We start from the raw sequence: 18,631 nt of genomic DNA on the forward strand, positions 1-18,631 counted from the left end.
GCTTCACCCTACCTCCTCTTAGGCTCAGCCCCTCTTAGACAACTCCCCACATCGGCAACTCTCCCCTGGTTCCTCCCTCTTAGCCCCGCCCCTCTCAGACCTTGCTCCCTCATAGGCTACACCTCCTTAGGCCCCACCCCTCTTAGGCTCCTTGCCAATAGATACCTACCCTTCCCAGGATCCCTACCACCTTTCCTCCAATATCATGAACATGACAACAAATATTTGAATTTTTTTTTTTATTCGTGTTGCCCAGCAAGGGCACCCAGTATTTTCACAGTGCAACTGCTCAGATGTATTGGTAAATGTGATCGCAATTGTGCAGTTAAGCCTGGTGGTGAGGGTGGCTCCAGCTGGGGTGGAATTGCTGCCGGGGAGAGGATGATGGAGGGGAGTCAAAGGAGTTTTCAGCTTACAGGTTAGCGAGAAGCCAGTCTAGCAGTTGCTTTCTAGCCATGTTACCCACGGCTTCATCCAGTTGTCGTTCCTTGGCAAACTTCATGACCTCCTGAAGAAGATCTCCTACACTGTAGCCTTTCTCTGCTGCCTTGGCTGAAACTTCAGGGAGCTGTGGAGAGCACAGAGTTAGCCTGAGTAAACTGCTAACTTTTCAGAAAGAGGACCCACTGGGCAACATGAACCAGCATCTCCCTGTGCCTGCCCACTGCCTTAAAGTCATGTCACAGATCCTTCTGAAACTAAACTGTGTTCACTGAGTACTTCCCACCAGGTCACAGACCCTCATATCAAGGTAGTCTGTACAGATTTCTAGGTCAAGGTCTGAGGATGCCGTTACTCTCCTTCCCTTCAAAACCCTATGAGATGGGTGGAATGATTTCATTTCAACTTCTATACTGAAAATGTGGGAACTTCAAGTGTGTGTGTGTGTGTGTGTGTGTGTGTGTGTGTGTGTAGAGATTGAGACTGTGGTTATGTATGACTGCTAGCCTGCTCACATATACTCATCCTATCTTTAATGTATTGGGTCTGAATACATTTCTTACCTTCTCTAGTTGTCCGTCATCATCTCCCATGAAGTAGAGCATGGGCACGTTAAACTGAGAGGCTGCAATCCATTGCAGGACAGCCTGCAGCTGTTTCTGCAAGTTACTTGTAGAGCATTGATTGTTGACGATAACTTCAGGGCCAGGAGCATCTTGATAGTTTTGTGACATCGCACCTTCACGGCCACATCGTGAGCCACCAGCTGCCAGGGCTGCTTGTTCTTCCAGCTCAGCTAGGGCGGCTCCATTGTTGCTGTACTTAGCCATGATCAGGCACAGTTTCATCACGGATTCGACCAGTTGGTCTATAAATTGGCGGTTCATTTGCTTCATCCCACTGATGAAGTCCAGTTCTGCATTGTCTTGGCATTGATCTTCAGATCTCTTGGGCATGGCAGCTCCTTTGCTCGATCTAGGATCAGAGCAGCGCTTATTCTCACTTTCAGATGCTTCATCACAGCTGAAAGGGCTCTCGCTAAGAAGTTTCTGAATCAGGGACAGAACCATGTTTGACATATCCATCTTCTGAGAATCCAGTTGAGTTTCCTTCGCACATGCAGATGGTCCAGGAGCTCCACGAGATTCAAAGTGCTTCATTGAAAGTGACTTAGCACTTTGGCCACCTCCACACTTCTCATATTGTGTGCTTTGGGACATGTACCCCATGGAGGAACCAGGGCAGTCTTCTTCACATGGATCTTTGCCCTTAGCTTGTTGGGTGAGATGGTATTGGATGAGCATAAGGGCAGAGACAATCAGGTCTTTGGCCAGTGAGTCGGTAGAAGGACTGAGCTTTTCTCTCTTCTCATCTTTAGTGGTGCATACTTTATTGGTCGTCCTGCCTTGGTTTCCTTGCTTCTGGTTCCACATGGTCAGGCTCTCTTTAAGGATATGTTCGCTGACTTTCTCAGCACTTGTCAGTGATTTGCAGCAGGGATCTGTTTTGGGTTTACATTTATCTTTTCCTTTCATTTCAGCTTTCATAGCTGAGAACTCAAGGCTCTGATTCTTGCATTTGGGATCATGAGTTCCAGCTTTCAAGGTTGCATATGCCAGACTCTGAGATTTAGTCTCCTTCTTCTCACCAAGAAGAGCACTGACGAGACGCTTTAGCATGGCCTCCATGATGTCTGCAGCATTTTGTTTACCATGATTGAAAAGATTCCTCTTGACAGCAGAGACGAAGTCTGAATCTGTCATCAGGACTCCGGTTATGTTATGCAAGTTCTTCATGCATGAATCAATCAGATCAGACACAATTTCCTTGGTGTGTTTTAGTAGTACCCTCTTTAGGACCACACAAGCTGGAATTGGCTTCCCACAGCTGTGCACCTTCAAAGTCTTCATAACAGAAACCATCATGTCAGATGCCACCTGATTTGCATAAACCATAAGCCCCTTGCTGATGGAATCTGCAAATTCTTTGCTGTCTTTTGGGCACATCTGCTTTTCTCCACACTTGTTCTTGTTAGATAATTCACTATACAGGAAGCCTTTCCGGCCACCATCTCTGCATTCCTCTCCATTGCCACGCATTTCTGCCGAGGTCAGCTCGACAGCCTCATGGGCCATCTCAGAAGCGATTTTGCTGACAGCGCTTCGGGGGCTGGTTTTCCCTTTCTCTCCTGTGGATGTATACATTGAATGGTGGAGGCATTTGCTTCCACCTTCCAATTTATCCTTGATTTCCTTACGGGCCATTTGGATTACCAGAGAAGACAACCGGTTGACATAGAAGGAAAGGTCGTCCATAGAACATTCTCCATCAGGAGTGGCAATTGACCTCTGATTGCTAGGAGATTTGGCTGCAGGATTTGAGGGACTTTGGTTATTGTTGGTGTTTTTGGATGCCGCCATTTCTAGACGTAGGCTTTGAGGCCCTTTGTTCAGATAATCCATGTTCAGTTGATCGGCGTACACACTGTAGCAGTTCTCAGAGGGTATTCTGTGATATTCTCCCTCTAGGTCTCCTACTTTATGCTTACAGCTAGAGGCTGAGGGGCTTAATGCATGTTGGAAACCCAAGGCATACTTCTGGAGATCATTGAGGAGCCAATTGAGGACACTTATGGGATCAGAGGGAGCTTGTTTGAAAAGGCACACAGACCCCTCCGTCTAGAAAAAGAAGAACACCTCTCCATAAGAGTTTGAAGGGTTTGGGTAGGCTACTTCTGACCTATTTTCTGATTGCTAGAAGCTATAGCTTGTAAGTAATGCAGAGATCGGACTGTTTCACTTTATTAGCATCTAATAATATCCATCAATAAACATTCAAGTCCTGTGCTATTATATGTATGTATATGTATTTGTATGACTATGTGTAACCATATATAATAATGTGTTCACATCACTACCTATTGTGTATATCTACTGTGTAAGCCAGCACAAGTATGCATTTTGTACATACTAGTGAATGGAAAAATACACTGATATATGTCAGTATGTGTGAATGTGTAGACACCACTGTCAGTTTCAATAATATGTTAATGTTTAAAATAATTACATGTAGTTTAGTCTATACTTAAAAGATCTATAAGTATTTGATAATGTGTGTGCACATTCTAGAGGTGCTTTGAGTGCGTATGTGAATTACATAAGTAGGTTTATAGTTGCATTTGTGTAAATGTGTGTATCAAACTATCAAACAAGTGTGTTGGTGAATGTGTTAATTTATCTAAGTTTTTATGTATGTATGCATGTCAGTCATGATTGCATATTGTTACAAGGTCTTTCCCATATGCTTTTATAAATGTGTGTGAGTTTTGAATTTTTTAGGGTCATTGTGTTCTGGTCAAGGCTTATATGTGTTAATGTCCATTGGTGTATGATTATGCATTTTGTACATTAATGTAAATGTGGGTGTTTATGTTTGCCACATGTGGACACATGAGTGTATCTGACTGCATGCCTTTGTATATGTTGAGTGTATATGTAAAGGTCAGTATATTTATCAATGCGTATATGTTTATAAATGTGATGTCGCATCATTTACATACCTTGTGCCTGTGGAAGCCAGGAAAGTGTACCAGACCTCCTGGAACTGGAGTTGCAACATCATGTGGGTGCTGGGTATCAAAACTGAGTTCTCTAGAAGAACTGTCAATGCTATTAACCTCTGGGGCATCTCTCCAGCCCCAAGTTGTACCTTTCTTAAGACTACATGAGGCAACTGGCCACCCCTAAACTTTGAAGAGTTTTCTGTGACGTTTTTCTTCTTTCAGGGCCACTGGCCTCATTCCAAATATGCCTGAGAACATAAATAGTGTTTTGCTTATAACATATGAGCCCAGAGACAGGAGCAGAAGGCATTAGACTTCTTTGCACTGAAGCCAAACATCCTTTCCATTGCCTGTCAGCTCAGGCTTATAGGAATGTGGGTGTGTTTCAGTACTCTCTCTAAACAGTGACCCTAACAGATACAATTCAAAATACACAAAAATAAATGGATTGGCCTGTGATCGTAGCATTCAAGTCTAATTGCTTCTAATTTGAACCTTTTCAACAGCTTGTGTGTGTAATCTCCTACGCACTCGAATTCTCGATTCTTCTGTGTTTTCTCTGTTCCATATCTTTCCATACTGAGTGGTGGGTGATAATGAGACACATGAACATAGTACAAGTTAGCAAGGATCGTTGCAAAGATTGATACCAAGTGTACATCTTTCTCAGAACAAGAATAGCAAAGTTCTGCTTGGAGTAGATACCTCCAAGGGAAGGGGTGGTGGTCTGAAGCTTTGGATTTAATGAACACCATTTTTTAAAAGTACACATGGACCTTACCATAGCCCTGAACTTAGTCCTGTGTTTTCTAGAATGTCATGTGTTTCAGGTTGGTGTACCTGTTGGACAACCATCTCCTTGGCCAGAGCCTTCAGAATTAAGATTGGCCCTAGAAACTAGGAGTGATAGAACCTCAGAAGCTAGGTTACCTTAGACTGGTCTTGTTTTTCAGTGTCTTTGATCACGATAATCTCTTTATCTTCCAGATTCTCCAGATTCAATTCGCCTTCTGACCTGGAACCAGCAGCACCCTGTGGAGTTAAAAGGTGAGATTGTTAATGAAAAGTTCAATTTCTCCAAGATTTTTCCATGCTGCCCCACCCTTTAGGCTACAGCTTCACAGCATGAAGGTCACATCTCCCACCATCCTTTTGGTTCTCCAGGAAAGGTGGGGTTTTGATGCTACAAAATTTTGATGAATGAGACAAGATTATTTTCACAAATGGCTAAGCTAGCCTAGATGACACTCAAGACTATCAGTCTCACGGGCCATATTTTGTTGCTTACCACATTTTGGGACACATTTTCTATATCCATGCTTTTACCTAGCCCGGCCAACGATATAAGTGGTTTCTAAAATGAAATCTGTTATCAAGAAGGACAATAAATTCAGAACCAGAGACCCTGGGCCTTCCACCTGCATCCCCTCTACCTCTCTTGCCTCACCCTTTCCCTTTCCTCGGACTTCACGGAAAGCCCTTCTCATCTTCTCAGTTTCTCTGACTTTGAACAGAAAATACCCACCTGGGAATCTGAATCTTCCACATTCAGGGTGGACACATCCACAAAGCATATCTGTATAAAATTAAGAGGGCAAATTTAGATAAACTCTAGAGGAAAGGTCATTAATTTCTTTCTTGGAGATAATAGATAGCACTTACCTCATGGGATTCTTGGGGAAATTAACTGATGGTGTAAGTTTCTAAGCAGAATGTGGCACAAAAGAGAGTGGTTCAGAAGAAAATGTTCATAAATATTGATTGGAAAAAACACCTGAGAAAGCATGGCCCTACTGGCATAAGTGAAAAGGCTGATTTTTGTACCAGAATTTGAATTTCCCTAACAGGAAATTTAGGGGCATTTTTTACTTCATGGGTCTTTCTCAAGATGTGCTATTTTATTGTTGATGGTATCAGATGTTTTAGTAGTACATGGGTAAACATTTCTGCATTTAATAGGTAGGTACATTGTAGTAGAAAATGAAGCTTGTGGTGTTGTGAAACTATTGTGTAGAGTGATAGTCATGCTTAAATATAATTTTTTTGATGTTACAACATTATACATTAAGTAACTAATAAAATGGATGGTGCTTGATCAGGATGAAAGAGTGAAATATGATCCAAATAATTTGAAATTTGGGAAACAGTATGAAATAGTTGAAGTAAATTGCCCTCCTGAGTGGACCCAGTGCACTTACTGGTAGCTAAACATGACTTTTGTATTAGGTGATAGAGCCTAGCTACTAGACAACAACTACTCCTCCCTCCTCTTACACTCTTCCCCATCTTAGGCTCCACCCCTCTGAGACCCTGCTCCCTCATAGGCTCCACCCCTTTTAGACCTCGCCCCTCTTAGGCTCCTCCCACTATAGGCATCGCCCCTGGTTTCTCCCTCTTAGGCCCCACCCCTCTTAGGCCTTTTTCCCTCATAGGCTCCACCCTCTTAGGCCCCGCCCCTCCTGGCCCCCTCCTCTCTTAGCCTCTCCCTCCTCTTAGGCTCCACCCCTCTTAGGTTCCTCTCCCCATAGGTCCCTCCCCTCCTGGCCCCGTTCTCTCAGCCCCTCCCTCCTCTTAGGCTCCGCCCCTCAGGCTCCTCTCCCCATAGGCCCCACCCCTCCTGGCCCCCTCCTCTCTTAGCCCAACCCTCCTCTCAGGCTCCACCCCTCTGAGGCACCTCCCTACATAAGCCCCTCCCCTCACTGGCCCTACCCTCTAAGGCCCCACCCCTCTCAGGTCTCTCCCTCTTAGGCCTCTCCCCTCCTGGCCCCTTCCTCTTAGCCCCACCGACCTTAGGATACTCGCCCCCTCCCCAGCTCTTCCTTCTTAGCCTCCGCCCATCTCAGTGTGGTCCCTCTTAAGTCCCTCCCTTCCTGGCCTTCTCCTCTCTTAGCCCCTCCCTCCTCTTAGACTTCACCCTCCCTCCTCTTAGGCCCCGCCCCTCTGAGGCAACTCCCCACATAAACTTCTCCCCTGGTTTCTCCCTCAGCCCCCGCCCTTCTCAAGCCCTTCCCTCTTAGGCTCCTCCCATTCTAGCACCCTCGTCTCTTAGCCCCTCCCTCCTCTTAGGCTCCATCACTCATAGGCTCCACCCCCTTAGGCCCCGCCCATCTTAGGCTCCTCACCACATAGACCCCTCCCTTACCCAGCTCTTCCCTCTTAGCCTGCGCCCCTCTCAGGCCCCTCCCTCTTAAGCCCCTCCCCTCCTGGACTCCTCCTCTTAGCTCCTCCCTCCTCTTAGGCTTCACCCTCCTTCCTCTTAGGCCCTGCTCCTCTTAGGCAATTCCCCACTTAGGCCTCTCCCCTGGTTCCTCCCTCTTAGCCCCAGCTCCTTTCATGCCCCTTTCTCTTAGGCTCCTCCACTCCTGACCCCTTCATCTCTTAGTCCCTCCCTCCTCTTAGCATTCACCCTCCCTCCTCTCCTCTCAGGCTCCACCCCTCTGAGGCTCCTCCACACATAGTCAACTCCCTTCCCTGACCTCACCCTCTTAGCCCACACCCCTCTCAGGTCCCTCCCTCTTAGGCTTCTCCCCTCCTGGCACCCTCCTCTCTTAGTCCCCCCCTCCTCTTAGGCTCCACCCCTCTCAGGCTCCTCTCCCAAAAGGCCCCTTCCCCAAAAGCTCCTCCCCCTTAACCCCATCTCTCTCAGACCTTGCTCCGTCATAGGCTCCACCACCTTAGGCCCCGCCTATCTTAGGCATCTCACCATATAGACCCCCTCCTCTCCCTGGCTCTTCCCTCCTAGCTCCCTACTCATCTCAAGACCACTCCCTCTTAAGCCCCTCCCCTCCTGGCACCTTCTTCTTTTAGCTCCTCACTCCCCTTAGGCTTCACTCTCCCTCCTTTTAGGCCCTGCCCTCTTAGGAAACTCCCCACATAGGCCTCTCCCCTGGTTCTTCCCCATTAGCCCCTGCCCCTCCTAGGCCCCACCCTATTAGGCCCCTCCCCTCCTGGCACCCTCCTCTCTTAGCCCCTCCCTGCTCTTAGGCTCTATCTCACTTATGCTCCTCTATGTATAGGCCCTGCTCCTCCCCAGCTCCTCCCTCTTAGCCCCTGCCCCTCAAGCCCCTCTTAGTCCATGCCCCTCTCAGTTCCCTCCCTCTTAGGCCCTTCCCCTCCTGGGCCCCTCTCCTCTCTTAGGCCCTCCCTCTTCTTTGGTTGATCCCCTCCTAGGCTCCTCCCCCCATAGATGCCACCCTACCTGCTCTCAGGCCCTGCCCCTCTGAGGCCCCTCCCTCATAAGCCCCTCCCCTCCTGGCCCTCTCCTCTCTTAGCCCCTCCCTCCTCATAGGCTTCACCCTTACTCCTCTTAGGCCCCGCCCCTCTTAGGCAACTTCCCACATAGGCCACTCCCCTGGTTCCTCCCTCTTAACCTCCACCCCCTCAGGCCCCCTCCCTCTTAGGCTCCTCCCCCTCCTTGGCCCCTCCTCTCTTAGCCCCACCCTCCTCTTAGACTTCACCCGCCCTCCTTTCAGGCTCCACCCCTCTGAGGCTCCTCTCCACATAGGCCCCTCCCCACACTGGCCCCACCCTCTTAGCCCTTGGCCCTCACATATCCCTCCCTTTTAGGCCCCTCCCCTCCTACATCACTCCTGTCTTAGCCCCTCCCTCCTTTCAGGCTCCACCCCTCTGAGGCTCCTCTCCACATAGGCCCCTCCCCACACTGGCCCCACCCTCTTAGCCCTCGGCCCTCACATATCCCTCCCTTTTAGGCCCCTCCCCTCCTAGATCACTCCTGTCTTAGCCCCTCCCTTCTCTTAGGCTCTGCCCCTCAGGCTCCTCTCTGCATAGGCCCCTCCCCTTACTGGCTCCTTCCTCTTAGCCCCACCCCTCAGGTCTTGCTCCTCGTAGGCTCCACCCCTTTATGTCCCACCTCTCTTAGATTCCTCACCACATAGACCCCTCCCATCCCTGGCCCCACCCTTTTAGCCTACTCCCCTCTCTGGTTTCTCCTTCTTAGGCCTCTCCCCTGCTGGCCCCCTCCTCTCTTAGCCTCTCCCTTCTCTCAGGCTTCACCCTTCCTCCTCTTAGGCCCCGCCCTTCTTAGACAACTTCCCACATAGGCCTCTCCTCTGGTTCCTCCCTCTTAACCCCCGCCCTCTCAGGCCCCTCCCTCTTAGGCTCCTTCTTTTTTTGGCCCCCTCCTTTCTTAGCCCATCCCTCCTCTTAGACTTCAACCTCCCTTCTCTCAGGCTCCACCCCTCTGAGGCTCATCTCCACATAAGCCCCTCCCCCCACAGCCCCCGCCTTTTAGCCCCATATCTCAGGCTTTTCTCCCTTATAGGCTCCACCCCCTTAGGTCCCACCCATCGTAGCCTCCTCACCAAATAGACCTCTCCCCACCTCGGTTCTTCCCTCTTAGCCCCCACCCCTATTTTGCACCTTCCTCTTAAGCCGCTACCCTCCTGGCCCTCTCCTCTTAGACACTCCCTCCTTAGGCTTCACCCTCCCTCCTTTTAGTCCCCACCCCTCTTAGGCAGCTTCCATAGACCTCTCCCTTGGTTCCTCCCTCATAGCCCCTGCCCCTCAGGCCCCTCCCTCTTAGGCTCTTCCCCTCCTGGCACCCTCCTCTCTTAGCCCCTCCCTCCTCTTAGACGTCATCCTCCTTCCTCTCAAGCTCCACCCCTCTGAGGCTCCTCCCCACAAAAGCCCCTCCCCTCCCTGACTTCACCCTCTTAGCCTCCACCCCCTCAGGCCCCCTCCCTCTTAGGCTCCTCCCCCTCCTTGGCCCCTCCTCTCTTAGCCCCACCCTCCTCTTAGATTTCACCCGCCCTCCTTTCAGGCTCCACCCCTCTGAGGCTCCTCTCCACATAGGCCCCTCCCCACACTGGCCCCACCCTCTTAGCCCTCGGCCCTCTCATATCCCTCCCTTTTAGGCCCCTCCCCTCCTAGATCACTCCTGTCTTAGCCCCTCCCTCCTCTTAGGCTCTGCCCCTTATAGGCCCCTCTCTGCATAGGCCCCTCCCCTCATTGGCTCTTTCCTCTTAGCCCCCTCCCCTCAGGCCTTGCTTCCTCATAGGCTCCACCCCCTTATGTCCCGCCCCTATTAGGTTTCTCACCACATAGACCCCTCCCCTCCCTGGCCTCAACCTCTTAGACCTTGCCCCTCAGGTCTCTCCATCTTAGGCCCTGCCTCTCCTGGCCCCTCCCATCTTAGCCCCTCCCTCCTCTTAGGCTCCACTCTGCGTCCTTTAGGCTCCTCCCCAAATAAGTCCCTCCCCTCCCTGACCTCACCCTCTTAGCCCCCACCCTTCTCAGGTCTCTTCCTCTTAGGCCCCTCCCCTCCTGGAGCCCTCCTTTCTTAGCCCCTCCCTCCTCTTAGGCTCTGCTCCTCTTAGGCTCCTCTCTGCCTAGGCCCCTCCCCTCACTGGCTCCTTCCTCTTAGGCCCCTCCCCTCAGGCCTTGCTTCCCTATAGGCTCCACCCCCTTATGTCCCGCCCTATTAGGTTCCTCACCACATAGAACCCTCCCCTCCCTGGCCCCAACCTCTTAGCCCCTGCCCCTCAGGTCTCTCCATCTTAGGCCCTGCCTCTTCTGGCCACACCCCTCTTAGCCCCTCCCTCCTCTTAGGCTCCACTCTGTCTTTTAGGCTCCGCCCTTCTTAGGATCCTCCCCAAATAAGCCCCTCCCCTCACTGGCTCCTCCCTCTTAGCTCTGGCCCCTCAGGCCCCTCCCTCTTAGGCCCCACCCTCCATCCTCAGGCTCCGCCCTCCCTGCAGACTCCTCCCTCCCTCATAGTCCTCCCTCCCCTCTCCAGTTGACTTATATCAATCTTCACTCTGCCCCTCCTTTGATTCACCTGAAAGCCCTTCCTGAGCTTGGATGCTTAGAGAAGCCACCTACTAGCTTCCATATGTTTATCTAGGGCTCCAACATATCTATACCCATATACAAAATGTTTCTACTCCTTGGAGTCAGTTTGTATCTTACCACTTTTCGGTCCTGATCTTGTTGTCCTTTTGGGCTGTAAAGATCTACCTTGCACACGCCCCTGCGGCTGTGTAACCAGTCAATATCGTCAGACATCTACAGGAAAAAGCAAAAGAAATATGAAGTCTTATATGCAGTTTATAAACTGAAGTTAGTTTAAAGAAAACTCTTGGGGGCCCCGATACCCATCTGTGGCTCTTAGCCTAAACCTCTAAGTGGGGAATGATGCTGAAATGTTTGAAGTTGAATGAGGAAGCAACTTTAAGTCCAGAGACTAGGGGTTATATTTTATATCGTTCTAACTAAATAGCAATTTCACAAAGTATTCCAAGAAAACTAACAGCCTGACCTGGAGAATCAAAAGATAAATGTCTTAGAGAAGCGACACCAGGTTCTGAAAGAATCAAATTTATTTATTTATTCATTTATTTATTTTTAAATTTATTTTAGAAAGAAGAAAGTTGCTGCAGACTCCCTACAATTCTACTGTCCCAACCCACCCTGGAAGCAAAAGTACAAAGACAACTGAAGAAGTTAGTGATAAAATTTTACTGTTAAGACCAGTTGACAACTTATTTGTATTGTGTTTTGGTATCTGGGGCTTGCTTTGGATTTTACTCCTCCCTCCCTTTATTCTCCCTCTTCCCTCTCTTCATCCTTCTTCCCTACTCTTTTTCCTTCCTCCCCTCCCTCCTCCCTCCCCTCCCTCCTCCATCCCCTCCTTCCTCCCTCTTCCATCCTCCTCCCTCTTCCATCCTCCTTCCTCCTCCCTCCTCCTTCCTTCTCCCTCCTCCATCCCCTCCCTCCCCTCCCTCCTCCCTCCCCTCCCCCCTTTATCTCCTCCATCCCCTCCCTCCTCCATCCCCTCCCTCCTTCATCCCCTCCCTCCTCCCTTTTCCATCCTCCTTCCTCCTCCCTCCTTCTTCCTCCTCCCTCCACTCCCCCCTCCCTCCTCCCTCCTCTCCCTCCTCCATCCCCTCCTTCCTCCCTCTTCCATCCTCCTTCCTCCTCCCTCCTTCCTTCTCCCTCCTCCATCCCCTCCCTCCCCTCCCTCCTCCCTCCCCTCTCCCTTTATCTCCTCCATCCCTCCCTCCTCCATCCCCTCCCTCCTTCATCCCCTCCCTCCTCCCTTTCCATCCTCCTTCCTCCTCCCTCCTCCTTCCTTCTTCCTCCTCCCTCCACTCCCCTTCCCTCCTCCCTCCCCTCCCTCCACCATCCCCTCCCTCCTCCATCCCCTCCCTCCTCCCTCTTCCATCCTCCTTCCTCCTCCTTCCTTCTTCCTCCTCCCCCTCCCTCCCCTCTCCCCTCCCTCCTCCCTCTTCCCTCCCCTCCCTCCTCCATCCTCCTTCCTCCTCCCTCTTCCATCCTCCTTCCTCCTCTCTCCTCCTTCCTTCTTCCTCCCTCCCTCCCTCCACTCCCCCCTCCCTCCCCTCCTTCCTCCCTCCCCTCCCTCCTCCCTCCACTACCCCCTCCCTCCCCTCCCTCCTCCCTCCCATCCCTCCTCCCTCCCCTCCCTCCTCCCTCCACTCCCCCTCCCTCCCCTCCCTCCTCTCTCCACTCCCCCTCCCTCCCCTCCCCCTCCCTCCTCCCTCCCTCCTCCCTCTGCTCCCTCCTCCCTCCTCCCTCCCCTCCCTCCTCCTTCTCTTCATCCTTACTCCCTCTCCTCCCTCTTACACTCCCTCCTCCACCCTTTATTCTCCCTCCTCCCTCCCTCCTCCCTCTTGATTCCTCCCTCCCCTCTTACACTCTCTCCTCCACCCTTTATTCTCCCTCCTCCCTCCCTCCTCCCTCTTGATCCCTCCCTCCCCTCCCTCTCCTTTACCCCTCCTTCGTCCTCTTCCCCTCCTATCTCTCTCCAGTTTCTATCCTCCCTCTCCTCAACGCTTCTCCTTCCCTCTCTTTATTCTTCTTTCCTCTATTCCCCCTTCTCCATTTTCTCTCCCCCTCCCTTATCCATCTCCTTTCCTCCCTCTAACTCCCTCTCCCCTTTCCTCCTGTTTGCCTTCCTCTCTCTAACCGCCCTTTCCTCCCTCCCCACCTGCCCTTTCCTTCCCTCTTCCCTTCCTTCTCCCCATCTATGATTCTTTGCTTCTATCCCTCTTCCCCTTCTCTCTCCCTTTCTCTTTCCTTCACTTCTTCCCTCTTTCATCTCTCTTTCCCCCATCTTTTCTTCCTCCCTCTTCCACCCTGTGTTCTTTTGGGGATATTTCCAATTAAGAACCTCTACAAAACTTTGAAAAGTTCACAGAAAAAGGCTTTACACCCTCAGATGAGAGGGTTTCTTTTTTGAAGAGCTAGTGAACAACTACTAGCTACAAAAAAGTCGGAAGCTAAGAGATTCCTTGTGAGATTTGGATCTTAAAAACCTGTAAAAAGTAAGATGAATAAACTCATTACCTTGATGATGGAGTTGTTTTGGACCTTTGACTGAATGTGTGCCACCCAGAAGGGAGATGTGCCCCTTTAGATGGAAGTGGGCAGTGCCAAGTTCTTAGGCACTTGCAGCTAGCTGCCACCCCGGTCAGCTGTTAGACCAGACTGATGGGCCAAGCTGTTTCCTGCTGGCTCTGGCCCTGGGGTATGACAAGGGTCTTTGTTGAGTCACAATACCTGATGCTGTAGCAACCTGAGCAGAGGCATGGCACACTTGGAAAACTCAGTAACCTTTTCATGTCCAAAGTAGGTCAAGTTGCCTACTGTAGGACACATTTTCATTATGTCTCAGAGGGTACATGTATTTCACAACATTTTCCACAGTTCACAACCTCTTGGTCTCAAGCATCTCATTCCCTTTCCTACCAGACTTTGAGAATAAGCACATTTATTACCAGTTTGGTAGGGCACTGTAGTTTTCACACACAGAATTGCTCCCAGTCTTTGCAAACAGTAATGTTTTCCCAGTTTAATTTCCTTCTCTTTGAATTTCCCACTACAGCATCAGAGTTATACGGCAAGAGATGTTTAGATTTATGTTGAAAGAGAGGAATTTTGACCAAAGTCATTCTTAGTTACCCCAAATAAAATGAAAATTAAAAACTAGAGGCTACCTTAGCCTCTAATGGCTAATGAGTTACTAGCCTCCCATACTAGCCAATAAGAAGCCAGAAACCGTTTTTACCTTTGTGCTATTACAGTAGGCAATATTTGAGACCTTTGGATGGTGTCTTTTGGAGATTTTGGGTGCTGCGATGACTCTTCCAGTCTGCCTCAAGATGGTATGTCTTTCCTCAACCCTCCATACTCTCCTAAAGGCTTACTTTCCAGCTGGTATTAGAACTTAAAATTCATGACATCACTGTTTCTATAGAGAATAGTGACAGCACAAAATGGTGGGATTTATTCTTGGGATTCTAGATGATCTAAGTGGTCTAGGAAGCTCTGAGATCCACCATTATATCTGCAAGCCATAAAAAAGACTCAAGCCCCACTTACTGTTACCCATTTTGGCTAGTGATCATTACCAGCTACAATGTGTTCTAAAGTTATTCATTATCCATTGAGATACCTCCTGTTTATACTGGTTTAAAAATATTACACACCAAAGCACTCTCATCTGTGTCTAAATCATGCTTTATTTTACTTTGTCCTGTCTCTGTGTCTCTCCCTTCACCCATTGAATGTGGCTAACCTTAACTGAACTCAAAATCATTTGAGGTGTTCACCTAGATAATATAGTTTCATATTATTTAGTGTCACTTTCTTCTTGTTGAGTGAGTTTTCCTGTAAAGAAGAAAGTTTCCTTTCACCCCAGATAGAGGACCTATGACAGATGAAAGAAATGATTTTACCAAACTCTAGTTCCGTGAACCAATGAGTTTAGTGGGGTTACATATAGGAACAAATGAAGGGACTCTGGTCAGCTCAAGTGTAGAAAACATGGCTCTGACAGGCTTTAATCTTCTCCATGATTCCCTCTGCCTGGCCAAAAACCATTAGATTACATCCCCCAAGCTAGCCACCAAGGCCTATTCCCAAATTTGGCCACTTCCTCCTCCTGAGGCTGATTACCAAGGTCCAGCCATCAAAGTATTGAAGTTCAGCAATCAAAATCCTCCTTTGGCTCACCTAATTAACCTGCCTAATTAAAATTAAACACCACACCCTAACACAGGGTTTCCTGTTGTACCTTTATAAACTGCCATTTGCCTATGGGCCACGTCTATCACCTCTCTATCTGGAGGCAGTCCTTTGTTCTCCCCTCTTTCTGGGACAAATACTCCTTCCCCCTCTCCCTTTCTTCCTTCTTCTCCCTCTTCCTCTAGCTCCTGTCTTTGTCTTTTATTCCCTGCCCTATGTCCCTCTGGGACAAATAAATCTCTGTTGTGCTAAGAACTTCATTGTGGGGCTCCTGAGCCAATACTTTTCCTAACAACATAGGTGAGAGGTTTCTTACAGGATCATAGATAACTGCCTAATGGCAGCCATATCACCAGAAAGCTTACCCCATCATGGGTTATGACTAATGAAGACTGTGTCCCCAGAGCACCCTGAGCCATTTGAGAGCATGGTGGCCACTTGGAGAGTATCCTCTCCTCAGCAATTATTCAATCTTGGGGTAGATCTTTCTAAGTTTTGTAACTTTCATGGCATTTCCTGCGGCTGTTAAGGTTTGTTAGCATCCTGAATCATATGAGCTCCTCTTTCCCTCCAGGAAGGAATGCTTCAATGTGGTGAAAAGAAATATACAATGGTCAAGTCCTTCCTCTGATTTTGTTTTTCATTATCTCCACCTTCTCCTGTGATGGTTTTTTTGAGCCTTGAAGGGGATGACATAGATGTTTAACTCCCTTCTCCTCTTTTTGTCTGCGCATTGCACAAAATATTCAGCATCAGGACCTTAATCTCTGTAAGTAAGTGCATCTCTGTAAGACATAGCCTATTTCAAAACAAGTAAGTTTCTCTCGATGGCAAACTAGACCTGGTAACAGTAGTGGTGTTATGATACCTAGAAGTAGCTTTTTCAACCTATATGTGGTATCTTTGTTTAACATCCTTAACTGCTGCTTTCCAAACATTTTGGCAGATACATGAGATATTCGAGGGTTAGTGGCATCTAATGAGACATTTTTTACCGTGAGTGGCTCGGATAGCCAAAGGTCCATCATTGCCCACTGCAAGTAAGTGCCCATTGGAACTGAACAGCTAAGAGAGAGAACTGTTCAAAATGTCAGCCACAGCATGAGAAGATCCTGTGATGTTTAGATTTTCACAGCATGATATAAACCTAGACATTTCTGAGAAGAATGCTCAATCAAGAAATTGCTTTCATCAGATTGGCCTAAGGGCCTGGGTCTTAATTATTGTTCTATTGCTGTGAAGAGACACCATGACCAAGGCAACTTTTTAAAAAGAGATTTATTTATTTATTATTATATATACAACACTCTGCCTACCTGTACACCTACAGGCCAGAAGAGGGCATTAGAGATGGTTGTAAGCCACCATGTGGTTGCTGGGAATTGAACTCAGGACCTCCGGAGGAGCAGTCAGTGCCTTTAACCTCTAAAGGAAAGCATTTCATGGGTGACTTGCTCTCAGTTTCAGAGAGTTATTCTTTGGCCATCATGGTGAGGAGTGTGGCAACAGACATGGTGCTAGAGTAACAGCTGAAAGCTTATGTTTTGTCAACAAGTAGGAGAGTGATTGGAGGCAGGGGAGGGAGGTCATGGGCTTTTGAAACCTCGAGGCTACTCTCAGTGACCTACTTTCTCAAACAAAGACATGCCTCTAACCCTTCTAAACAGTCCACCAACTGTCAGCCTAACATTCCAATATATGAGCCTATGAGGGCCATTCTCATGCTAGCTACTACAAGTCTATGATTTTAATGATTATCTTGATTAATAATTAATGTGGAAGGGCCTAGCCTACCATGGGTGGTTTTACTCCTGGGCAAGTGGTCCTGGGACATATAAAAAAGTTAGCTGAACATGAGCCTGGAAAGGAAGCCAATAGACACTCTTCTTTCATGTCTTCTACTTCAGTTCCTTGCATACAAGTTTCTGCCTTGGCCTCCTTCAATGATGGGCTGTGTTTGGGATGTATATGCCTAATAAGATTCTTTCTTCCCAATTTGCTTTTGGTCATCATCTCTATCACAGCAAATAGAAAGCAAACTAGATCACATCCACAACTTTGATCAATTTGTTTTGTCAAAAAATAATGTTGGGTGCAGTATCATGGATAGGAGACACTATTCCATATAGCCATCTATAATTCACAGTATTTTCTATGAACTCTCTGGTCTCCTCATCCTGGGGTGCTACTGCTGTTGTAGACTTCCTATACATTAGCCTACCTTGATGCTTTCTAGTGCCCTAGCTCTTGCTATTCAACCCAGTTCAGGCCCAAAGAAGATCAGAACCATACTCTAGCCTGACATGCTTGCTTCTGGAGCTAGGCTTTTTTTTTTTTTTTTTTTTTTTTTTTGATAGGCTTTGAGCCAGTACCATAACCGTTCCTTTTCCAACAGTAATAACTGACTACTGTAACGACCTCAGACTGAGTAGACAGTGTTCACTCTCAGTACACCTTCTTTCAAGGGAAAAATGTACACATTCTAAGGAGACTAACATCCCAAACCTGGGGCAAGTTTAATGTTTTTCACCTGCAGTATTTTGTTATTTATGTCTTTGGTGACCTGCTTGCTCATCTTCAAAGCCTTTCAGAAACCTCCTAAGCACTTGGCTTTTGATCAAGTTTGTTCCCTAGGCATTCTGTCTCAACACAAATCTTGCCACATTTGTCTATGAGCAGCACAGAGAGACTCCTTCGTGGTTACTTTATACCTTTAGGAATCCAATTTGCATGTGCTTGAAACCGTTTAGATGTGTCATAACTCCCCTCACCTTGTGAAGATCTCCTCCCACTATAGGGCTCAGCAATACCAGGTTTAAAGCACCTACTCCCTCAACATCTTTCCTGTAAAAATGGTTTGGTTTTAATTATATCTATACCTAGACATATGTGCGTCTAGGTGTAGGTATGTACACATGTAAGTGCAGTGCCTTTAGACCTCAAAAGATGCACCACATCCTCTCTTCTGAAGCTGGACTTACAAGTGGTTGTAAGCTACCAAATATAGGCCCTGGGAACTGAACTCTGGAAGAGCACCAAGCTCTCTTACCCATGAAGCTATCTCTCTAGCTCTCAACCTTTTTCTTAACCTTCCTATAAATATAGTTCTATCAGGCGTGGTAAAATAGGCATCAAACATGGCCTTGCCCATACCCAGTTGTCTTTATAATGCCACTTTCCCCTCTGTTGCCATTTATTCTCCAATGAGGACTGCAATCGGCAGTAACCAAGTTCCCGTAATGGCATGTAGGAGCCTGTTCATCAGCAACCTCGGGGAATATGACTTCCCTTATCTACCTCAAGTTAGGCAGCCTTTGTCTCAAGGGGAGATGGTTAGTTGTGTCACTCCATTTCTCTGTTTTCATGGCACTCAAAATGACCCATCTATCCCCATGTCCTACAACCCCCTAAGTTAAACTGTAAAGAGCTTTTTGCTTAAAAACCGTACCTAATTCAAGCCATTCACATGGTGAGCGTGTCTCCTGGTGACGCAGTTTCCTGTACCAGCCCGTTAAGGCCCCTATCTACACACTAGAAGATGGATTTTGTTAAAGGTCTGGCCTGAGGAGCATCCTCTCACACTGCTGCTTCCCATTCTCCCACTTTACTGCCTAATTCTTCTCA

At 48.2% G+C, this 18,631-nt stretch overlaps 1 protein-coding gene across 1 annotated transcript; it reads right to left on the bottom strand.

Annotated features, from left to right (window-relative positions):
- Window positions 1–307: 307 nt before the first annotated feature.
- Window positions 308–14,066, bottom strand: Akap4 (A-kinase anchoring protein 4). Its single transcript, XM_051142147.1, has 6 exons — window positions 14,049–14,066; window positions 10,931–11,026; window positions 5,529–5,579; window positions 4,934–5,035; window positions 1,005–3,119; window positions 308–568 (listed from the first exon to the last, which is right to left on the bottom strand). Exons 2-6 carry the CDS (start codon window positions 11,024–11,026, stop codon window positions 413–415), a joined length of 2,520 nt encoding a protein of 839 aa, XP_050998104.1. The 5' UTR covers window positions 14,049–14,066; the 3' UTR covers window positions 308–412.
- Window positions 14,067–18,631: the final 4,565 nt, after the last annotated feature.

This window comes from Acomys russatus, chromosome X (genome assembly GCF_903995435.1).
Source record: "Acomys russatus chromosome X, mAcoRus1.1, whole genome shotgun sequence".
Lineage (NCBI taxonomy): Eukaryota > Metazoa > Chordata > Mammalia > Rodentia > Muridae > Acomys > Acomys russatus.

Bases quoted from the DNA above. Each gene is read 5' to 3' on its own strand.
- Akap4 (XM_051142147.1), bottom strand. From the start codon at position 11,026: ATGTCTGACGATATTGACTGGTTACACAGCCGCAGGGGCGTGTGCAAG. The intron at 5,580-10,930 runs GTAAGATACAAA...AATTTTATACAG, and splicing joins AAGATCAGGACCGAAAAGTG to ATATGCTTTGTGGATGTGTC. The intron at 3,120-4,933 runs GTAACCTAGCTT...TTCTTTTTCTAG, and splicing joins AAAAACAAGACCAGTCTAAG to ACGGAGGGGTCTGTGTGCCT.